Source organism: Thermobia domestica, chromosome 4, assembly GCF_964235325.1.
Source record: "Thermobia domestica chromosome 4, izTheDome1.hap1.1, whole genome shotgun sequence".
Taxonomy (NCBI): domain Eukaryota; kingdom Metazoa; phylum Arthropoda; class Insecta; order Zygentoma; family Lepismatidae; genus Thermobia; species Thermobia domestica.
Window position 1 is genome coordinate 324778368 of NC_137457.1, and position 19154 is coordinate 324797521.

At 33.5% G+C, this 19154-nt stretch overlaps 1 protein-coding gene across 6 annotated transcripts in view; it reads left to right on the forward strand.

The window, feature by feature from the left end:
• The window catches only part of LOC145684416 (uncharacterized), a 270639-nt gene that overhangs the window by 53017 nt on the left and 198468 nt on the right, over nucleotides 1–19154 (forward strand). For 4 of the 6 annotated variants that reach the window (XM_081756755.1, XM_081756754.1, XM_081756756.1 and 1 more), the window contains exon 2: nucleotides 4631–5191. In XM_081756755.1, coding sequence (XP_081612881.1) covers nucleotides 4746–5191 — 446 coding nt within the window. In that variant the 5' untranslated portion in view covers nucleotides 4631–4745. Of the gene's footprint in view, nucleotides 1–4630; nucleotides 5192–6288; nucleotides 11641–19154 lie in introns of those variants that run through there. The other 2 variants (XM_081756763.1, XM_081756758.1) reach the window with 2 other exon arrangements.

Here is a 19154-nt window from a genome sequence, read left to right on the forward strand (position 1 = left end):
CGTTTGATGGTATGTATGGTAATTTCACCCTTTAGGGAATACTCTACACACCCATTGAACATTAAAGAAATATGTATTTTTGGATTGGGTTTAAAGGATACATATGTGGTGCATGTCTGTTTGTTTAAGGCAGCCTGCTTTGGACAGCAAATGCAGGGATTTTTTCAGATTTCAAAATATATGATGTAAAAAGTTATCAGTTAAGTTTGGTGTTCACAGCATCAGGAGTCATCTTGCACATCAGCGACCACAGCTATAGATTGAAGACTACCGTTTTGGATTATTTAGGCATATCACATTCCCCACCAGCTTCGTTCGCGCAAACTGTTCGGACAACTCTTCTCGTCACACAAACAAGTATTTTGAAGGGTAGGTATTCTAGCAACAGTTGAAATGTACAATAGCAACATTGAAAATTACCTTGCTGGGTTATTTATTACTTACTGTTTTTTGCTTTTGCATGTAATATTATAAGAAGATTGGAGATTTCTACCTGTTTCATCTATATTAGTTTTACGTGAGACCGTGGAGTGGTGGTCTTCATCAGCGTAAAGGAAGTCCTTTACACCCAATCCAAAAATACATATATTATTTTTATTTTATAATTAACACCTAAAAGTGTTACGTATAGGAAACTTCGCTGGTCATCCTTCGAGTCGAGAGGTTCTTTATCAGACCCAATGCTTGTTTCGAGAATTCTCCCATCCAGACTGGTGGTTCCCGGATGTGTTTGGTGATGTTCATCAGGATTGCGCCACTCCAACACTTGATAATTTACTGTTAAAATATGTGATGTAAGGGAGCATTTTGTTGGAAGTTAATTTTCACTTTGCACATCTTTTCTTGAAACCATCCGCACATCTTTTCTTGAAAACATCCACCAGCGCAATTCACCTACATCGGACATTTTTGGACACGATGTGCACCAGAATGGTTACAGAAAGTAGTATGCTGTGCTTGTGGGGAAAGGTCTCTGTGCTGTAAACTTTATGTGTAAATATGGACTTTGCCGTACACAGAAATGTGTAATTGGTGTGGCGATGAAGAAATCGGCGATAACAGTAATTATGCAGACAATCATAAGGAACCTTAGACTGGGAGGATGACCGATGAGCTCCTTCGTGGCTAAGCGGTTAGCGTACTTGACTTTGTCGTCGGAGAGCCTATTTCGATTTCCGGCGGGAGCGCATGTGATTGCTATTTCAGGTTAATCAGAAAGTCCCGTTTAATATAGCCTTGCTGTTGAAAGGGACGTAAATCTCTATTTAACTCAACTCGGAGGATGATCAGGTAAGCCTGAAGTTTTCTCTACAAAGTATTTATAATTTTAATATAATTATAAAATAAAAAATACATGTTCACATGTTTAAAATTATAGGGTTGAAACACGTAGAAATTTGCATTTTTTAAGAATAATTACATGTAATGACAATCAAAGGTATGTAATAAATAACTCAGCAAAGTCATTTTCAGTGTTGCCATTGGTAAATGACACTAGAATATTCACCCTTCAAAATGTGAGTTTATGCAGCGAGAGTGATGATGCGAAAGGTTTTTATGAGGAAAGGTGGAGGGGAAATGTGGTATGTCAAAATAATCGAAAGCGACCATAGATGTTTTTCGCTAAGGTATATAATGTCATTCCTGATGCTGTTAACTCCAAGCTTAACTGGTACATTTTTAGATCATGTATTTTGAAATTTATAGAATTCGTGCATTTGCGCTTGCGAAGACCGGTTGGTGTATTCATATATATATATATATATATATATATATATATATATATATATATATATATATATATAGATAGATAGATAGATAGATAGATAGATAGATAGATAGATTGATAGATATATAGATATAGAAAGATAAATAGATATATTTATATATATATGTTCTGTTTTGCGATTTTAAAACGTCTTATGAAAATTTGATCTTTGCTGGTAACAATATACATAATGATAGAGAAAATTTTTCTTTAGATTCCAGAGTTGTTCTCAATATTCCAGATGTCGTAGATGATCCGAATGGTCATGTGCTATATTTTGAGAATTTCTTCGCAAGTAGAGATCTGTTAATTAATCTTCGTCAATTGGTATTCAGAGCAACCGGTACTCTACAAAGCAATCATGTGTTTTAGTATCCATTGACTGATTCAAAAGAGTTGAGTAAATATGGACGGAGTTGATATGAATTCAGATTCGACTTGGAGGTAATTTGTTATTGCCAAGTAGCATGACAATCGATGTGTTGTAATTGGCACAAATTTGAAAGCATATATCCAGTTTCGTGAACGAAGAGGTGGAGCCGACTACATCATGAGAATAATAGAATTGAGCATCCTCACGTTATGACATCCTACAATAACCACGTGTGAAATGTCAACCATCTCGATTTCCTAGATAAAAAAAATTAGAATTGATATAAAAGGCAAGAAGTGTATTGGCTAATACTTACACGAATTATTAACATGATGATCGTAAACTCATGATTATACTTACGAAACCAACTCAGTCCAATATTTATCTTCTGACATTTGGGAGCAACGTTTCTGTCAAATATATCAAACTTGGTGGTCACTTGTTCAAATGTTTTCAATGATGTACTCCTCGGTGGAAGGCACTACTTCATTATGAAAAGGAAGACGTAAAGTTGCCATGATAATGAATGAACTTGAAAACCAATATCGTACTTTGAAAATCGTAATGTCACACTATGTTTAAAAGCGTTTCGTAAATACTAAGAAGGCAAAGAAAAACAAACTTTAATCAAAGTAAAAAACGTGTAACAAACACACAGTAAAATCGAAATTACAAAATAGCAATTATCTGTGCTTCAAATGTAACTGTAGGGTGTTCTAAATACTGGCATTTGTATGTTCTGTTTACTTGTGTGCCATTTATCGTATTTTGTATCTTTCTCGTAAATGAACGTTAATGGAAAGCACAAACATATATATATAAATCAGGAAAAGTTCGAGCTTCCGCAGACCGGCCGTGATCACTCAATGCTTTCAGGCACTTAGCGATATAAATTTGTAGTGTTTCACTAAAACAATAGAATGCAATTAGTTAAAAATACAGAACTTGGAATACCGTGAAAGCTAATAAGATTAATAATATGTTTAAATGAATCCCAAAGTAAGGTCCAGGTAGGAAAATTTTTTTCCACGAACAAACAAGGCCTCAAACAAGGGGATGCTTTCTCACCATTTTTATTTAACTTTGTGCTGGAATACGCTATAAGGTATATCAAAGATAGCAACCAGAGCCTAGAGTTGAACGGTATTCACTAGGTTATGTCATATGCTGATGATGGAAATTTAATAGGGCATGATAGGTGTACAATAGAAATAAATGCAGAGAAAACTAAATACATGGAACTGTGTCGGGACGAAAATACGGCAAATTATGGATGCGTTAAAATATTAAATAATACTTTTGATTAAGTGGATACTTTCAAATATTTAGGATCAATATTAAGAGACAAAAATCATGTTCAAGTAGAAATTAAATGTCGACTTCAAGCAGGGAATTCGTATTACTATTCGGTCAAAATTTCTTATCGTCGCTAAGTCTGTTGAGGAATTTGAACCTCAAAATATATAAAAGTTTAATCAGCCTTTTGTTCTGTATGATTGCGAAACATGGTCGCTTACTCTGAGGGAAGAACATAGACTGAAAGTATTTGAGAATAAGATCCTGAGACGAATATTCTGACCCAAGAGGAACGGGAATTGGGAATGGCGGAAACTTCATAACGAGGAACTACATAATTTATACGGTTATCCAACATTGTTAGGGTCGTCAAGTCTAGGAGGCTTAGGTGGCAGGTAATGTAGCCAAAATGGAAGAAAGTAGAAACGCTTTAAAAGTCTCGACTGGAAGACCAATCGGAAAACGACAATTATTGAGACCTAGGCGCAGATATGAGGACAATATTAAGAGGGATCTCGCGGAAATAGGAATACAGAGTAGAAACTGGATCCAGTTGGCTAAGGATAGAAATCAGTGGAGAGCCTTCGTCAACGCGGCATTGAACTTTCGGGTTCCATAGGCCATGGCGAGAGTTCAACGATAAACGAGTTATAGACGAAACGCATATTAGTATCTATTCTGGCGGCTACCCTTATATTATAACGCCATAGAATCCGTCTGCAATGGAATCAGGCAAACATCTGGTAGCGAATGATCATATCCTTTATTACAAGTATATCCCGAATGTTTGTAATATTTCTTCATTCAAAATCCCATGGAATTATATATGCCTCTGGACTATAATCTTTTATCTCGGAAAAAAGATGGATCTCTTTGCCAACATGCCCAACGATAACAGTTCTTTGCTTCTGGGAGAATTGAAACTTGAAACTTTTGGAGATTTGCATTTGGTTCAGTAGGGATTAATTTAGTCGTACTGCCTTATCATTTATCATCATCGTGTTGTTTATGTTACTAATGTAAGTTTATCATATATTTTTTGGAAACTATGGTCTTTGAACTCATTACTGTAATAATCTAATTAATCAAAAGTATCTTGAAAAACGGTAGCTCAGTTTCATTTGCGTTACTATTGCTTCATTGAATATATTATTCCATATTATTGAATTATTTATGTTTCTTTGTGCTTTCAGAAAATTACTGTTTCTCGAAACACTGGGGGCTTCAGGCTGCAGTCTTCAAGATAATATATTTTCATGTTAGTAAATAGCCCTTGATTTCTTGAAGGTTGCTTTAGATAAAGGCAAAATGAAAACTGGAAAAGGAGCTAATGAACAACTGCCTTACAAAATATGTAATCTTGACTCCAACGAATTCGAACATGACGATCCTTCTCCAGTACTTTCCCTGCTACGTTTTGAATCTAAACAAGAAACAGGAGATGAAATTGGAGAAGACACTCGCAATAAGCATTCTGTGCAACGAGAAAATTTGAAGCGGAATTTTCAATTCACTTTAAAAGGCAATGAACGTGATGAAATAGGTGATTGGAAGCTAGTTGCAAATCCAATATGCTTGGTTAAGCGTTTACTAATGCCTGGTTTACTAGTAAATGTCACCAGCAATGTGAAACCAGAATGTGATAATTCTGCTATTCATCCGAAAAAGTTAAATGAAGTGCCTTGCATTATTGGGGAGGATAGTGAACAAGAAATTGATTGTTTATCAAAAGAGTACGATTCCCAGGAACTCAGGTACGTTCAATTATGTTCATTTCGTTAGAGTTACGGTTCATATATTTTTTAATTACTACTAGCCTGTTTTCTTAATTAATTTTGATATGCTAAATTAAATATCAGAAAATTTGATAAGTATAAGTACACTACGTATTACAGGACGTGTTAAGTCGATCATAATTCTATTGATCAAAAAATCTATTGCGTCTTGAAATAATTTAGGAAGTCTCTTTTTAAATAAATGTATCACATCAATCGCGTGTTTATTTATCTTTCTTAATATGTCAAGAACATCAAAGGATGTACTAATTTTATTAATTTTATGATTTCTTCAATTAATGTATTTCTATTATTTTCCACTTTCACTGTAAAATTGATTCTCTGTAAATTTTGAAAGATTCCTTGTACACATGGGAAAACTTACACAACACACTTAGACACTAAGCATATAGGTTGTGCTACTGTTTTAGCGCGTATAGGGGAGGCTTGATCAAAACGTTGATTTTCTACAGCAAGAGAAGTTTTAGTTCTCTTTTCTGGACTCTGATATATGAATTTCAGTAAACTCTTTCTTGCTAGGACTAGAGTATAAGAAAATTATTTAAAAATATCTTAAAGTTCTACGCACGAGAATTTAGATATGCTGAGTAGTAAGAAAGGTGTCATGCTCCCATTCCATATATGCTATATAACGTCGCTTTTCTCAAAAGCATCGAACTCAGCCAAGAGCAGATAAATTTCTCTGAGACAGTTGCAGCTCTTATTCCTGTTATTTTCTACATACATTTATATAACATGTATAGAACATTGCGAATGGGATATATTATTATTCTACAGAAAACATATAACAGATATTAATATGAGGTTATATTATTTTCAGAATCAGATTATTGTGGAATCTGCACTCCGTAGTAATTGCACCCTTCGTTTCATTTAAAAATACGCAAGGTATAATTCAATTACTCGACGATACAATTTTAACTACTCATAAAGAAGCTCATTGCTTCCCTCTTATAATTATATTACCTAGAAACATAGTGGTTGTAAAATGTTTTTTTTTTTTTTTTTTGTTTTCATATCAATCAAAATTTTATTGTTTAATAAATTTGTTTCAGAAGCCAAAATACTATATGTTCCAAAAGGGGAAATACGTTTAATTCACCACAGCGAATATATTCTCATTCAGTTGAAAATATTTTTACCTTTGAGACATGCGACAATGAATTAACTGGAATATCAATGTTGCCGTCTGAAACAGATCTGCATAATGATGGCAAACAGCATACATGTGAGGTTTATCAGAAGGAAGTTAAAATTAAATCAAACTTACGGATCCACTTGTTAAAGGATACATTTGAGACAACAACTATGATTGACAAATGTGAGGAAAGACCTAGTGGAAATTCAAATTTTGCACCAGACATGTTCATACCTGCTGGTGAGAGAAGTCATATTTGTGACCTATGTGGAATTACATTTACTCACAAATCTAGTTTGAATAGACACATGCTGGTACATACCGGAGACAAACGTCATATTTGCAATATATGTGGGAAGAGATTTAGTAGAAAAACACTCTTGGATATACATATGTTAATACACACGGGGAAAAACCTCATACATGCGAGAAATGTGGAAAAAGGTTTCGTCAAAAACCAGATTTGTATAAGCATATATCAGTACATACTGAAATTAAACCTTATATTTGTAATGAATGTGGGAAAGGATTTGGTCAAAAAACACAATTCGCTGCCCACATGTTTCAACATACTGGAGAAAGGCCTTATATTTGTAATGAATGTATGAAAGGATTTAGTACAAAGTCTGATTTAGTTAAACACTTGAAAGTACATACGCAAGTGAAACCTCACAGCTGTAATGAATGTGGAAAGGGATTTACTGATAAGTCTACATTAGCTTATCACATGATGTTACATACAGGAGATAAACCTCATACTTGTACTGTCTGTCGTAAAGGTTTTATAAGAAGGTCAGTTCTGGCTAGGCACATGCTTCTACACACAGAGAAATCTCATATTTGTAATGAATGTGGAAAAGGATTTAGTAAAAAAAGTAGTTTAGTCATTCACATGCTAGGACATACGGGACACATTCCTTTTACTTGTCACGAATGTGGGAAGGGATTTCCTAAAAAATGTTACTTGGTCTCTCATAAAGTAACACATTCACATGAGAAATCTTTTAATTGTAATGAATGCGGTAAAGGATTTAAGCGAAAATCGGAACTTACTCCACATATGTTGCTACATACTGGGGAGAAGGTTCACATTTGTCAAAAATGTGGGAAACAATTTAGTCGAAAGTCGTTATTGGCTAACCACGAGATGGAACATTCAGACGAAATGCCTTACGTTTGTAATGAGTGCAAAAAAGAATTCTTTCATAAAAAAAAATTAGTTAGACACACGAGAGTGCATATGGAAGAAAAAACAAATATATGTGATAAGTGTGGAAAGGGATTTACTGAAATTTCTGCTTTGGTTAGTCACATGTTAGTACATACTGGAGAGAAGCCCTATACTTGTAATGAATGTGGGAAGGGTTTTAGTAGCAAAAAATATTTGCCTACTCATATGTTAGTACATACTGAAGATAAACCATTTACTTGTAACGAATGTGGAAAAGGATTTCGTACCAAAAATTATTTGCCTTATCATATGGTAACACATAAAGTAGAAAAATCTTGTACTCCTAATCAATGTGGGAAAACATTTAAGAGAAGATCAGGTGTGGGTGGACACTTGTACCGACATACAAGGGAATAAGTTTACATTTCTTAATAGAGGAAGAAAATATTTAGTCCAAGTAATGATCTACTTAACTTATTAGAGTTGGTGCGGTATACTAACTTTGTACCAGTAGCGGTCGTAGCAACCAAATTAGTGAGAGTTCCATCAAGTCAGCTTCCAGTAAACACAGAAGAAATTATCTTACCGTTAATTTGGGTGTGATGAACGATGTATGAAAAGCTTACTTCTGCCATTCATATCTTGGTTCTTCGGAAAGATCAAAAGCAAATCTCGGAAAGATTTTACTGAGACACATGGGAGTACACACATGATAATGCCTAATACTCGAAATGAATTTAAGAGATTTTGGGAAAAGTCAAGTTCAGCTAACCGCACAATAACACTTACGGATGGAACTTTTACACTGGAAGTCAGTGTCGGAAATTGAAAAAATTATGGCTAAAATTATGTTATCATTTTCAGGTTAGAGTGTACACTTTCATCTAGTGAGTTAGACACCTTAATGTGTAATAAGTGTGGAGGAAGAATTAGTAAAATAAACTATAATTGTGTAAAACTGTGCTGCATGCTAGTGGCAAACCTAATAATTGTCATGCAAGAGATTCAGTGAAAACTAGTGATGGAAAATCAAGCTAAAGATACAACAGAAAGTCTACAGTAGTAACAAATGTGAAAAATGTATTCGAAGATAGCGTTTATTTTCAAAATTTTTTAAACTTTTTTTTTTTTTACTGTACTTTTCTCCTTTGAGGTAATTCTTAGTTTGGTCTTTGTTTGCTTGCGTAATATAAACTTTTAATAGATAGGTGTGTTACAGAGACACTAGGGAAAAATGTTCCCACACAAACCTCCTACCTAATCTTTTCAAAGGTCTGTTATTTAATAATTGTTTTAGTTTGGCATGTGCTTTTTTAATGGCGATTTACATTATTGCATTGAATTGATTGTCCCAAATACTTAAATATTATTATTTGATATTATTAAATATATATTGGATGCAATTCATCTTTTCACAATTCTCTAGGAACTGTATTTTTTCTCATACGTATATTACTATAGTACATGGAATTTCTTGAGTTTTTTTGTGTGTGTGTCATGATGTTATAAAATTCTTTATCATGTATTTTTAGTGACGTACTTTTTAGTGTTACTTCTTTCTGTATACTTTCCTTTCCTTTATTCTCAAAAGGTTTGTATATTATAACGAAACATAATAAAGAATTTGGTGTCATAAAGAAGCACATAATTTAATTTCATTTCGATTTATCCTTGTATAAGATCACTTGAAGATATTTGTAGTTTTTTTTATTCTATTTGTAATTTATAGACTTACCGTATGAGATTGTTATAATTATTTTTTAAGTATAGGTTGAATATTCAGGATATGTGGCTTTGTAACCTTGACCTTACATAATATAAATTTATATAAGCGTTATATAATCTAAATTTTTTAACAATATATTAATGGCTAATAATGTGTCAGGTTTTGACCATTTCCACTTATACACTGTACGTTTCTTAAAGAAACATTCATTTTTGTCATTATAAGACAAATTCTATTTTAAATAACTTAATCTTATAATTTTCTTCATTGTTATTACGGATGCTTCTATTTGTTACAAGATACATATATGTTACATTAAGAGTTTAAAAAGCTTTGGTTGGTGTCAGTAAGATTTTACAAAACGAAGTTTTTGTTTCTAGCCTAGTACGTAATAAACTTTGGAAAATTATCTTTGGGAAAATATAATTATTGGAATGTGGGAATTAACTTCAAATATATGAAACACTATATACAGTTAGGTTTGCCATAACCATCTGCTATCAGTTTAAAAGTCCCTGGATTCCATTTAAATACAATTGTTTTGTCCTTGATGTGGAGTAATCTTTTAGTGCAAGTTTTAACTTCTGCTTATAAGTGAAGTTCTACCTTTGCTAAAGGTAGCCTCAAGTTGAAATGCCGAAAGAGATTGTATTTTGTGTGAGACGTATCAGAGAGAAAGTTAGTCGAATTGAAGAATTTTCCACACACGAAGAGCAGTATCAGTGCTTGATTGATACGTAGTGCAATATGACGCCACAGCATGTGTTAACATTTGCTGGATCCTGTGAATAAGTTTGCGTTGAATTTATGGTTTCCTACCTTTAACAGTCCAAAGCAATTGTCAGTCTGTATAGATAAATATCTCGTTGTCGCAGATAACCATTCTGGCTTCAACACCCTATGTCAGAGGTGGAGTAGTGTCCAAACGTCCAGCACAAAATGAATTCTCCAATGTTCTCTTCAGCGTATACATATTCTGTAGTACATCCATTAATCACCGGTAATGACTAGTCTTTTCAAGACTTTTCCAGTTATAGTGTACACTGACAAACCTGCACTCTTACAAAACGACCTTGTATTAATTTAGTCTTCTCTATGAGTCCAAGCATTTGACTCTAAGGAATTTGGGGACTGATGGTCTCCAGTGATATGACGAATGGGATAATTATCTCTAAAGTGCTAACATATTTTTAGTGTGTATCTCTGGAGCTTGAAAGTTAATGCTATGTGACCTCCAAGGATTTGTACAATTGTAGATGTTATGGCCATTAATAGGTTGAAAAGAATTTTCACGCTTTTCGTCGCTAGATATGATATTTATTACCGTAAAATCAAATGCAATGTATTTAAACGTAAAATAGTATATAAAAATAATTATTCCCTTCTCTGGAACAATTTTATGTGGATCCTCTCAATAAAATACTGCCGCATGATTTTATCCGCATCCCATTTTATTTTCAGAACATATAAAAGATACGCGACATATTTCTCTAATCGTAGATATCCGCTGTGTATCGTTATATTACTATCTTACGTCACTAAAATTAAAGGTTCATATCAGTACAACCCAATAGATGAAATGAAATCTTTGAGTTTTACGTACTACGTTTATGCCGGTAAGGCTAAAGGAGACTGTGATAATGAGAAATAAATGAAATGGTAGAATGAAGAAAGTGGGAGGAAACGGGAGTACCCCGATTAATCGCACTCACACGTGCTTATATACCACAAGGTTCACTTGGCGGGTACTGAGTTCGAATCCGTTACCCCTAGAACCAGATGTGAACTCTCTACCACTGATCACCGCGACCCTCTACAACCCAATGGATATAGCATATACTTCATATATTACTACCTCTTCTAGTTCTGTGCTAAGTGATTCTCCTTCAATTTGTTATTTGGATCTCTTCGAAGTAACAACATATTAAACAATAAGTCTAGTATTGTCGATGTCATCAGTGTCCAAAGAATTTACTGACGATAGCAGAGAGAGCATGAGACTATAATGAATACTAATTCTGAAAATAAAATAGCTGAAAATCAGGCAATGATGCCCCTCCCTGAAATGGTACACAATGATGTGAATAGCTGGTTAACATTTGCAAAGTAATAATAATAATACACTCAAAATAAATAGGAGATAATTAACAATTTTTGCGTACTCTCGGAAATTTAATCGATTTTTGTTAATTCCGTCTGGTCTTTACAGAATTTATCATCATTATTTCAACTACTACCACAACTACAATAGGAGTCCTTCTTAGATAAGTAGTTAGCGTACGCGTTTTTGGAATGTAAGACCAGAGTTTAATTCCAAGCGGGAGTTCATGTGGTCTGGATGTCACGTAAATCAGTATGTTCCTTCTCATATACCACCGCTACTGAAACCGGTGTTAAACTCAAAGTAAACTCAATTTATAGATACAATGGACGAGTATATATATATATATATATATATATATATATATATAATTGTGTAACGTGCCAATAACATTTTAAATTCAGTAGAATTCAAGAGATTAATTTACATGAATATTATTTTTTGTTTCACGAATCAATCCTGTACACAAATGACACATTAACGAATTTTATTTTAACATAAAACTTCTATACTATAATATTGAATACACTCAATTGTGCTGATGAACAAGATCAATAATAGGTCATACATTACATTCAGAAAATGTACTTGAATTTGTTTCCATATGATTCTGTTGTAACTGTCACGAACGCTCTTCATAATCAAGCAATAATCTACCGACATTGTAATATTCCACCTAGTGTGGATTTCATGATATTTTATGATATTTTTCTCTGTACAGGAAAGTAACCGGTCCAATTTTTTATTGCACTAAATGATGCGAAAACTGTAACTATATATAGTAAATATTGCTTATTCATTTCAACAGCCCTAAAGATGTTACTTGTAAGTTAAATATCATATTTAATAGTGAAAGTAACGTTTTAATTCGATCAAAATTTGACAGTGCATTGCGCTTTATACCTGATCAGAAATGACGGCGCAGATTTCATTCTCTCATATCCCATTTTATTCCCTGCATGCATTATCCTACTGTTATTAAAACATTGGAAATTTGAATTTTTCTCCTGAATTCCAATTAGGAAATCAATTACTCCCTACGTACAATCCAACCGTGTTCTTCGTATTTGAAATTTTAAAGAATTAACTTCAATGTACTATACATTCCGTTCCTTGTAACAGACTATTATTGAGAGACAGGACCAAATTGATTTGGAGTATGCAGCAGATCTGCTATTGGACTTGGTTTCAGAGAATTTAGAAACAACTCTCAAACGAATGTTAAACCTTGCCAATGCATCTGTACATCCGGAGAGTTCCTGCAGAACACTAACTAGTCTTCTTGAAAGAAATGCGTAAACTTTGTCTGGCTGTTTATATAATTAGCCATGTGTAATATTAGCCACAATATTTTTCTAACGGCTTAAAGAACTAATAATTATGGAGTCGTCCTCGTTATATTTGAACATAATTATTAAATTTTGATTATGTAAACTACTACGGAAGTTTGCTAACATACTATTTTCTTCACATGAAAACAAGACAACGACAAATAAAGTCATTTCATTGGAAATCAATAAATTTTTACAATGAGAAATAAAACTAATATTCGAAGCTCTGCTATGATGATACAGCATGCAATTGTTCTTGTCATTGTACCATATACTTAAAAAATTACTGCACAGAAAACGTAGACATCATGGTTTTTAGGCTCATCATATATACTATAGGTACTCAGTGCTCAGTTCCTGTATTCTTACCGTTAATACCTAAAACTCGGTGTCTTTACACATACACCACACACTCTAAGAGGAGCCTACGACTTATCTTCACCTACTGAGTTCATATTGAAAAAGCAATGTATGATTGTTTTGCAATCACTGCAATAAAGAATTTCTTGTTGAACAGCGTCTAATTGCTACGAATGTCATTTTGTGCACTGCAAAAAAAAAAAAAAAAAAAGTACTTTAAGATATCGTACCGAGATAACTTATAGATAAAAATATTATTTCAAAGCATCACAGGCCCATATCTAGCTCAAAAAATTAGGGGGCGTGGCTGAAGTTAGTGAGGGCCAGATCCAACCATATTATAGTTCATCAACATATTATAGTTCATTTGCAAGCCTACCGCGAAATCTTAAGTGGGCCGGCCCCCCTAGATACCACTGGATATGGGCCTGAAGCATCATAAATATACACATACATAATAGATCTCAATATATTCTTACTATGATACGTCACCAAGAGATAGAATATTCATCTGTTCATATTTCTATAGTCATTTACAGTTCTAGATTAAGAGGTTATCTTACGTGTCTTTGGCGTGGAAAACTTGAGTTCGATTCCCGGCGGAAGCTCATGTGGTTCGGATCCCACGTTAATCAGTAGTCCCATGTCTCATATAACCTCGCTGCTGAACAGGACGGTAAACTCAAAATCAAATCAAAGCAAATCTATCCTTGATGAGAAAATTGCCTGTATCGCACTCCATCTGGGATTCTGATAAATCGTTATCTTCATTTACGGATCCAACTTTATTTTCCGAAATAAATTGAGAAACACATTTGTCTTGAAGCTCGACCTATATTCGCAAAAAGGTACATCAAGAAGCAAGCTACACTTTACTTTCTGTGACATATGTTTAAAATAGACCACTAACTTTATAATTTTGTCGAAATTGTTCTCTGGAGCGTTGTAATATATAGAGCTACTGCCTAGATATTTATTTCTGTGCATGTACTTTTCACATAGACGTACGAAAGAGCACTTTTACTTTTTAAAGTGTTGAAGAGCAAACTTTAGTCCAGCCACATGAAAGTCGAAAAGTCGCATTCCTCTAGTTAGTATTAAATTTATTAATATTTTTTTTTCAAATATATTAGCATCATTCACTGGAATGGAAAGTTTTTTAAAACAACGATAGTTCAGGAAGTGAATACAAAATGAATAGATTATCACTGATTAATATGCGAGAAACAAAAGAACTAATTCATCGAGTAAAATAGGAGTTAAGGAACATAAGAGTAGTTACCTTGTATAATAGTTTCACGAAAAAAAGGATAGTGATATTAGTCGAAATAGGTTAAAATAATGTGAAAAAGCATGACTCAATATCATCCTATTTACAGATCTACGGAGAAGTGTATTACCATGGTGATGCGAAAGGAAAGCTTCCCTGTACTGATACTTAAAAAAAACGCTTAAATGTTTACGATTAAGAGTTAGTAAAATTACGCGTCATGTACGTGACACATTAAGAATCAACTAGTATTAAGAATTAATAGCTTATTAGTATAGAGAGTCGGTGCTCTTTAGAAAATAGAGAGCAAAATTAATATAAGCCGAAAACCCAGTGAGTAAGCAAAACGCGAAAGAAAGGACTACTTTCATGAATACTAGAACAACTTGCTATATTAGCGACGCGATACTGAGCTTCCTACTCAGAAGAATACAACCGAGAAGTTTAATCAATACCATAGCATGTGTGTCCTGTCTTCTAGATTGAAACAAGAGAACTGAAAAAGAGAATCAACACGTATCTTTAAAATTGCATATCTCAGAAGCAACTGGTTAAATAATACTAGCGTACAATTTAGATATTAGAGGGAAGATTTGAGAATTATCCTTTCAGTAACTTTTTTTATCCCCCTCCCAAATAATTCAACCGAAGTTTTGATATTAAAGATGTTTGTTCCTTCAAACTATGATTAGATATAACGATAATATGCTTTAGAATATTATCAAAAACCTCTCGGTTTAGTCTTCTCATGTTAATATTAACTTCTATCTACATTCAAAAATGAAAGTTTCAAACTATTGTTTGTTGAACTGTTGAATTACTATACTTATAGCTAACAGAACAGTCTGTTATCTTCTTTTTCCGTCGTCCAATTCATTTGTTTTGTGCCTACAGAGATCGCTTGCAATTATGCCATCACATCCTTTATTTGATCGCCAAGTGCCAGATTACACCACAAAGTTACACTAGTCACACACAACGAAGTCACATTTTGATTTCCAAGCATCTTAGATCTGATATAAATATATTGTGCGATATTGTAAATCTTATAAACAAACACATTCGGAAATGTTGGGTGATGATATTTAAGGGAATGTATGGTTAATTTAGTTACTCTTAAAAAGTTTTTTTTTAAATCTTGGTTATATAGTTATGAAATCATTAGTTTGGGTTCGTCTCTCCCAATTAATTATTTTTGTTAATAATTTTTACATTCACATTCAGAAAGAGAAATTTGTGTCTATCACATACGGTACATAAAACTTCAGTATATTAGTTTGTTCAATATATTATCTTCAGGTACTCTTTTAGATTTATTAATAGACGACGATGTATAAGTGCGAACTTTTACATTAAGATCAGGAGCCACGTCAACCTCAGAATTCGTGCATTAATTAAAGCTTAGTTAAGTTCGAATGTTATATATATTTCTCCTTGAGTTACTTACAGCTGGCTGAAGGCTGAATCAACGATTTCAGATGTCCAAACAGGACCTCCATAGCTTAAACATGAACTGCTCTTTACGTGCATCACTAACCTGTAAGTGAGAAGTTAGACTATGGATTACTTCAGTAAGTGACCTGTCGTTTTCTTCAACCTCATTAAGATATGGCCTTGACAACAGATCTGCAATGTGCATATTTTTGCCTTGTACATAAACAAGTTTAAGATTATAATTCAGTAATTTGAGCTCCATTCTTTGTAATCTACTAGAAAGCACATCTGCTACGTATTTATTCATTATCGAAACTAGAGGCTTGTGATTTGTTTCTGCCTCTACTTCTCTACATAGATGTACAAATGAAACTTTTTCCCCGCATATACAATACTAAGTAACTCCTTTTCGACCTGTTCATATGGTTTCTCAGTTTCTGTAAGGCTACGAGAACTGTATGCTACAGGATGCCCATCTTGTTTGAGACAGCAACCCAGCCCTTCACTTGAAGAATCACATTGTAATGTAATTTTCTTATTTACATCAAAATTAGCTAACACAGGGGCACTAGAAAGTTTTTGTTTTAACGTTTCAAAAGCCTCCCTATGTTTCTGTAACCACTGCCATTCAATATTTGATTTTAACAATTCCCTTAACGGCGCAGTGATTGTAGAGTAATTTGGAATGAACCTATTTACGTAATTTACCAAGCCAATTACTCTTTGTAGTTCTTTTTTTGGGGGGGTTCTTTTAACTCAAGTACCGCTTTCACCATGTCTCTATTAGGTCTAATTCCCTGTTTACTGTACACATGCCCTAGGTGTTTAACTTCCTGTACCTTATATTCTAGTTTTTCAGGATTGAACTTAATGTTCAATTTTCTTGCTCTCTCTAGCACTGCATTCATGATTTGATCGTGTTCTTTTTCAGATTCTGCCTCTACTAAAATATCAACAAAATAGACGACTACACCAGGAATATCTCCAAAACACTTTTTATTTAATTTCTGAAACACTTCTGGAGCTATTCTTAGACCAAAAGGTAGCCTTAAAAATCTCCAACACCCATACTGTGAGCTAAACGTACACAATCTACTTGACTCTTCATCAAGCTCTATGTGATAAAAACCATCTTTCCAATCTAGAGCACTATACACAGATTTTTTATTTAACCTTGCACTAACATCCTCCACAGTAGGGATTATTTTATAATTTCGTTTAAGAGCTTTATTTAAATCTTTACGAACCAAACACAATCTTAGGGACCCATTAGGTTTATCAACTATAACTAGATTGCTTATCCAACCCGTTGGATTTTCTTCTTTACAAATAATTCCATCTTTTTCTAGTTTTTCAATTGCTTGCTTCAATTTAGGCTGTATACTTAGCGGCACCTTTCTTGGTGGCTTTGCAACAGGTTTTGCGTTTTTATCAACTTCTACGTGTAGTTTCCCCTTGCACTTACCAATACCTTCAAATACATCTATATTTTGAGTTATAAAACTACTCTTGTCCATTGTTGCTACAATATCAACAGGTACTCTTTGTATTAAATGTAACTTTGTGCATGCACTTAGGTCTAATAACGGCTTAGCTGCGTTACTTACACCTTCAACTATTACAAAATCTAAGTATTCATCCGCGTTTTTGACACGCCAAAAAGTCCTATTATAATAATATAATTTCTAATGCAGAAAACAAGACCAAAATGGCCTGGAAAATAATTAAAGAAGAAACAAATCAAAAACCACAACATGTTCAAAATACTGAAATAAAACTCGCGAACGGCAAAAACTGTAAAGACCCTCATGTTATTGTTGAGCTTTTCAACTCTTACTTCAGCAACATAGTTACTAACCTACTTAAATCGCAAACACCATCGAATGATATTAAGAATAACCCTAATCGAATTAATCAAATAAGTCGTTCTTTATTTATAATTCCAACAAATCCTTCGGAAATAATATCAGTAGTAAGGAATTTTATATACGGATCATCAAGGGGTCCAGATGACATCCCGGAATTTATAATCAAAAGATGTATCCACGCAATTGCACAGCCTCTGTCTCACATAATTAATGACTCATTCTCACAAGGTATATTCCCAGGCAGCCTGAAATGGGCCCTTATAAAGCCATTACACAAAAAGGGTGACAAAAAGAAATGCGAAAATTACAGACCAATAGCTCTCTCCTCTAAATTTTCGAAAATTATAGAATCCATAATGAAAAATAGATTAATTACGCATTTGGAACGTAACAATGTTTTATCTGACTCGCAACATGGTTTTCTTAAAAATAGATCCACATCTACAGCTGCCCTTCATTTCTTGCAAGAAGTAGTAGACTCAATAGAAAGTAAATCATACCAACTATCTATATTTTGTGACTTAAATAAAGCTTTCGACTGTGTCAACCATTCGTTACTCTTAAGTAAATTAAATGCATATGGAATAAGGGGTGTTGCTAACCAATGGTTTCAAACTTACCTTACACATAGACAACAATTTGTAGAGATAAATTTCATTAATGAAGACAACTTGTATATCGAAACTCACAGATCAACACCTTCTATGGTTAACATAGGAGTTCCTCAAGGATCAGTCTTAGGACCAATATTGTTTCTTTTATATGTTAATGATCTACCACTTTATATCACTCATGGTAAGTTATTTCTGTATGCAGATGACACAAATATACTTGTAAAAGGAAGTAATTTAACTGAGCTGCAAAATAATGTAAATATAACAGCAAGAGAGCTCGAAACTTGGTTACACCACAATAACTTAATTATTAACACCGAAAAAACCAAATGTTTATATTTTTTCCCAACTAATTCATCACCAATTAAACCTTCGTTTACAATTAATAATAATAATGTGGAATGTGCTTCAAATACTAAATTCTTAGGATTAAACCTAGACGACAAACTTAAATGGAAACATCATATAAACAATTTATGCCAAAATTTATCTTCTATTGTTTATATGGCTTATACACTTTCCTCTGTTCTTAACCTAGACACTTTAATTTCATTATATTATGCGTCATTTTATTCCCGAGTACAGTATGGTATTGCCTTCTGGGGTGTCACTAATGATTTGTTTACAATATTTAGATTACAAAAGAAAATAATCCGTATCATTACACATTCCCATTTTCGTAGTAGTTGTAGAAGTAAATTTCGTGAACTCAGATTGCTTACGATACCGAGTTTGTATATATATGAGGTATTAAAATTAGTGAGAAAAATCATAGATAACTACTTAACGCATGCCGACGTACATGAATATAAAACTAGAAACTGTGATAAATTTGTAATACCGTCACACAGAACAAGTATGTTTGAAAAAACTACATTTTATAGAGGTGCGGTGCTATATAATAAATT